Source organism: Hevea brasiliensis, chromosome 12 (genome assembly GCF_030052815.1).
Source record: "Hevea brasiliensis isolate MT/VB/25A 57/8 chromosome 12, ASM3005281v1, whole genome shotgun sequence".
NCBI classification, from domain to species: domain Eukaryota; kingdom Viridiplantae; phylum Streptophyta; class Magnoliopsida; order Malpighiales; family Euphorbiaceae; genus Hevea; species Hevea brasiliensis.
In genome coordinates this window covers 10992318-10998160 of record NC_079504.1, presented here as the reverse complement: position 1 = coordinate 10998160, position 5843 = coordinate 10992318, and the positions used below count along the sequence as shown (strand labels likewise).

At 33.9% G+C, this 5843-nt stretch overlaps 1 protein-coding gene across 1 annotated transcript; it reads right to left on the bottom strand.

Moving 5' to 3' along the window:
- Positions 1-528: 528 nt before the first annotated feature.
- On the bottom strand, positions 529-3072 carry LOC110632642 (amino acid permease 3). Its single transcript, XM_021780934.2, has 5 exons — positions 2584-3072; positions 2237-2470; positions 2057-2150; positions 1577-1934; positions 529-1477 (listed from the first exon to the last, which is right to left on the bottom strand). The coding sequence occupies exons 1-5, from the start codon at positions 2702-2704 to the stop codon at positions 824-826; spliced, it is 1461 nt and encodes a 486-aa protein (XP_021636626.2). The 5' UTR covers positions 2705-3072; the 3' UTR covers positions 529-823.
- Positions 3073-5843: the final 2771 nt, after the last annotated feature.

The window sequence follows — 5843 nt, the reverse complement described above, 5'->3', positions numbered from 1 at the left end:
CAAGTGCCAAAGGAAATTTTTCCATTGTTAATAGTTCGAACAAGACTGATATCAGACAAATTCTGGTCCCTCCAAAAAAGGGGCAAGCACCAATTTTTTTAGATCTCCCCACCATTGATAACTACAAGACCATGTTCTGAAGCTTTTGTATACATCTAACTTTCTGACGGATTGGATATGATCGGCCATGGTTCGGCAGCACCTCACTGTATGGTCCTAGCTATTCCTTTTATTTATTTTTCTCTCTTTTTGTCATTATTGATTTGAAATGTGCACTTTCAATGGTGAAAATGAAGATGCCTTATTTGCCGTACTATTCATGCAGGGCCACTGAAAAGAAAAAAAAAAGTGAAAAATAAAGTAGAGGAATCTTCATTTTTTTTGAGAGTTAAAAAGAGGAATCTTGAGTTGCTCTTCATTGATTGAAACAGCTGGAAAAATTTTCATCACAAGTAGCCAGCAATTATTATTTGGCAGAACTTGAAAGCAGATTAGAAATTAAATAAAAGATTATTAAGACAAAGCCTATGCAGAAATCCTTCAAATTTGCATTGGAAAATAGGGAATTAGAGACACATGTATTTTTCTTCAACTTGCATTACAGACATGGTCCCACTTCTTTTCTTTTTCTTTTTTTTTTTTTGGTTGGGTGGGGGGGTGTGGAACAGTGAGAACTGATGACGAAGATCTGAAAAACTACATAGCAATTGACACAGCCTCTTAAGGTTTCATATGAACATGAACTGGAACTAAAACTAGTGTTGATTCTTTCTCTTGCTTTTGAAATGTCCATAAATGGTCGTGCCAATCAACTTGTGTTGATCTAATAGTTGGTCTTGAAGGGCTTCACCGTCTTCAGATCACCAACGACTCCAGCAACGGAGCCAGCAGCGGCAGCTATAGTGATGATAAGGCAAGCAGCACTTAGGATTTGGAGGCAGAGCCATCTTGTGCTCCACTTTGGTATCTTCTTTTGTGCTATGTACATCTCGACTGGGAAATACACAGTTAATGGCCAAAATCCTAAAGCTCCAAGGAGTCCAACTACGTCGTTAAAGAAGGGAAGCAGCATGGAAATTACAGTGGTAATGATCACAAAAATAGTCCTAAATACCAATCTGAAGAGGTTGAGGTTGTACGAGTGGGAACCAGGAATTGGGATCTTTATTTCCTTGGCAATGAAGTCACTGTCTGGGAATCTTTGTGCTGCTGTTTTTTCAATGAAGGCAAAGAGGGGTTGGCAGTAGACTTGGTAAGCACCAACAAGGTGGACTACTATGGCAACATTGGCAATGTCTAGTAGCCAATATGGGTTATAAAAGCCAAAGCCTGTGAGGAGATTTCCAGGGGACGCGTCTCCAAAGGCAGCGTAGCCGAAGCAGCCACAGAGCATGTAGAAAAGGGTTGTCACTATAACACTTATTAGACTTGCTTTTTTCATTGTCTTGGCCTCTGATGGTGGGGATTTGATTGTGTCCTATAACAGAACAGGTCACACAGAAGTAAGCTTAATTTGCAAATCACTAAATAAATGTAAACAAAGGAATATATTTAAGTTGGTTACTTGAAATTATACCTGAATTTCAATGAGGATGATGGAGTAAGAATAGGCAAAAGCGATGTCACCAAGTGCCTGGAAGCTCCTCCATAGCTTCTGGGTCTCAGTGACGCCGGGGCCAATGCTTATTCCAGTTAGACTTCCCCGAAATTTTTCAGCTTCTGCAACTTCAGCAACTCCAAGTCCAAGACCAATTGATGAGTAAGTGAAGGACATTATTGCAGCAACAATGGAAAGCCACCACAGCTTTTCAAAGTCAGGAATTTGGGAGAAAATAATTTCCGCAATTCCAAATGCAATCATGTAAGGATTGGCATTCATATGGCATGGATCTTTGCCTCTAGTCTTGTGGAAACAATTAGACCTCTTAACGGCCCTGTTTCATAGTAACCCAGAAAAAAAAATTACATTAAAACAGAAAATTCGAAACACCTCAAGAAGGCAAGAACTAGAACCCAAAAGAAAGAAATGAAGAAAGAAATTATGAAGGTAACTCACATCATGCTTATAGATGATGCAATTGTGTAACTAATGGCGACTCCAAAAAGGTTCAAGTACTGAACATATCCGCATACCTTAACCATACCACCACCTGAAAATAATTAAAAATCAGCGTAAAGATTCTGAAAAGAACCCAAAATTTTAGAAAAAAAAAAAGATTAGAAAACAAAAGTTTACCAAGATTGGATCGAACAGCATCCATGTAAGTATAGTTCCTCTTGCCATTGACAGGATCCCCAGTTCGGTAGCAGGCGCAGAGCAGAGTAGAAGTATAGTAAGTGACAAAGGAGAACAAGAACATAACAGCAGGACCAGCAATCCATCCAAGCTGAGCTACGGCCCAAGCCAAGGACAGAACACCAGACCCAATCACAGCTGTTATTACGTGAGCACTCGCAGTCCAAACAGTTCCTGGTAAATGAAAAAAAAAAAAAAAAAAAGAAACAGCACAAAAAAAATAATCAGAATCCACTTCCGCAAGCAACAAAAAAAAATGAATTGTAGCAAGTTTTAAGATATTTTACCAGTGCGCTTGAAGCGACCATCATCATCAAACCACTTGGAGCCACCTTGAGAAGGCATGTCCACAGAAACACTGAAAGCTTGGGGAGGAAAATGGATCTTTGCGGCATCGTTCTCACCCATCTTTTTTTTTTTCCAGAAATCAAGATTCCAAACGCAAAACGAACGTAAGAAATAAGAAATTCTGTGAACTGTATATGAATTTTCTGGAAAGAATAGTGGATATATATTTGAAAGAAAATGATGGGTCGTCTTCTTTAATGGAACAAGTTCAGTTAAGAGTGTGGCGTTAAATCTGCTGACAACTACACTGACTAACACACCTCCCTAGAATCACAAAAACCCAAATGGATTCAGAGTTCAGGCCCTCTTTTTTTCTTCAAGAAAGGGCGAGATAAGAAGAGTGTGCTTATATATAAATCAGAGCAGCTTTCTCTTTGAAGCTAGGAAGGTGGCAGTGAAATAAATTGAGGGATGCAAAACGAGGAAATGAAGCAAGACATATATAAGAACTGAGAGGCCAAAAAAGTTGCAGGCCACGTGGGCCTGAAACACTGGTTGTCAACTACCGACCGCATTAAGCTGCTGCCTTGATTTCTCTGTCCACTCTCCTTTTACTAACCGCAATACCTCTGTTTCCTTGAAACTGCCAAAATTATTTGGCTCTCATAAAAATAGGCTTATTTTTTTTTAAATAAATTAAAAATAATAAATTAATTTAATTTTTTCTATATTTCAGATATCAATTTGTACTAAATACTAATGCTGTGGCTACTCTTGACTAGAATTTTGAATTTATTTTTAAATATTATTATAGGATGTCAGGAATTTTTGTTTTATCAGATAAAACATTTTAGCCGACAGAGTGATGAGAAAAATTCTTTAACCAATTAAGAAGTGATGCTAGTCCCTGGAGATCCATGGAGCTTGACTGTGTAAAAATGAATTGTGTAAGCTACGCATGAATAATCCTAATCCAGTCAAGATTTCTGGGTTGCTTCTGTTGCTTACAAGACTGGTTCATGCTTTTAGCAAGATAAGCTGGGAGTCCTTACCATACGTACATATAGTACTCATGTTATGCCTATTTCTTCTTCATAAATACTCTTTAACTGTGTCCTTTTGTACATTATACATATAATAATGGGACCGTCACACTTAATATCATGACAAAAATATTTCTGATACACAGGATAATTAAATGGTAAAAATTAAAGAAATTAATTTAAAGAATTATTATTATTTAATTCATATATTTTAATAAAATTAATTATTTAATTCTCTATTTTAAAAAATATACTATAATTTTCTTATTTTTAATTCATGAATTGGTTAATTTATTCCATTTATTTTTTTTAGCTAAATTAGTTAAAGTATAGAGAATAATTATAAATAAAGACCGAGTAGTTGATATATTTAAAATTATAATAATTAAAGAGTTGTATTATTCAAATTATAAATATTGAATAGTTATGTCGGAAAAATTTTACTTTAAAATAATGAGAGAGAATAAATAAATTATGGACTCTAAAATAAAATGACTAAATAATTATTTTAAAAAATAAAAAAAATTAAATAATTAATTTCGTTAAAATTCAGAAACTATACAGTGATTTTTTCTTAAGTTAAAATTGTGAGATTCTCTCGTCATCTTTATAACTATTCTCAGCTTTATTGTAAAAAAAAATATTTATCATAATACATAATTTTTCTTACGAATTAATTAATTAGAAAAGGTCTGCTTTGAAAAAAAAAATGGAAAAAGCCTATTACATCTGATCATTATGTATGTTATATGTAAATTTTTGTTGATCATCTCCTTCAAGTTGCCTATATTTTGAATCCTAACTTAGCATTTAAGCTATAAAATGAAAATGAAGTCTACACACAACTCCAAATTTAGAAATGTACTCGTACCAGAAACAAACAGAATGACACATCCATGCATGAACTCATGGGCCGAGAACTACAAATATATAAGATTCAAAGAATATAAAGAAGAAGGCTCAAAGAATATAATAGAACAATTAAGGGTTTATAAAGATTATGTGAGGGAACACTTTTCTTGCGAAAAAAAACAAGCTGCCAACTGGGTTTTTGGCAAAAGAAAAGATGCTGATGAATAAAGAAGAAGAAGAAGAAAAGAAAAAGAAAGAAGAAGAATTATTACCTTCATGATATCGGCACTAGTTTAGCTTCTTCCTTGTTACTCTCCTCTATCAGTGCAAGAAATTATTAGTGGAGATAGAGAAGAGAAAGGCATGGGTGTGTTAGAAGAACATGCATAGGTTTATATAGCAGAAGTAAGTGGGATTTAAAAATAGTAAGTGAAACTCTTTGAATCGAAAATCTCACGTGTGTAGCTTCTCATCCATCGTTATTGTTTGAGAATAAGGTTCTTGGCCTCATAATGATTCATTCCATATTAAAAAGATAGAGTATATTTGTTAATTATCAGTCAAATGCTTTCTATCTTTTTGGTAAGCACTTAGACATGCATGACTGTGCAAGAAAATTAAAAATCTATAAACATTGATGGGTGGACACTTAGTATCTAATTTTCTCAACTCTAGTTCCCAATGAATGTGGAGAATGGAGATTAAGAAAGGCACACTTCACTCTTAGATACTGTCTTAATTTCTCTCAAGTCTTTTTAGTATTTTTTTTTCCCTTTGACATGTAGTGTACAGAATCAATTTCAAATAAAGTTGGATAGTGAAGAAAGATTCATACAATCGATCCTAAGTAAATTAATACGCAGCTATTCCAGTTGTGTTGTGGCATTTAGCAGTGTGCCTTGCCTCTTTCGGTGGGAAGATAGTATGTATCTTTTTCCTTATGCCTTAAAATAACTCAATGTACAATGGAGTTCCTTGCATACTTTCATGTTTGATGCTTTTGGACTATACTTAGATTTTTTTTCATTTTGCCTTAGTTTAAATTCAAACTTATAATAAGAGTTCAAAAATAAGTTTTGATATATCTAATAACGATATAACTTTTGTAGATATAATAGTAAATAGTAAGAAATAATTGTAGTAATTTGAAATTTTAATATATCCAATTTAATATAGAAAAATGTGGTCATTCGAGATCTCATATCGAATGTAGGTATATGTGTGTAGATTATATAGAAATAAAGACTCTCATAAAATTGTCATTGTTTTAACAACATTTTATTTTAACAATATTCCATTCTTATCACTAATCTATGTGTACATGTGTTTTACTTATAAAAAAATGCATAATTAGCAAACTATTT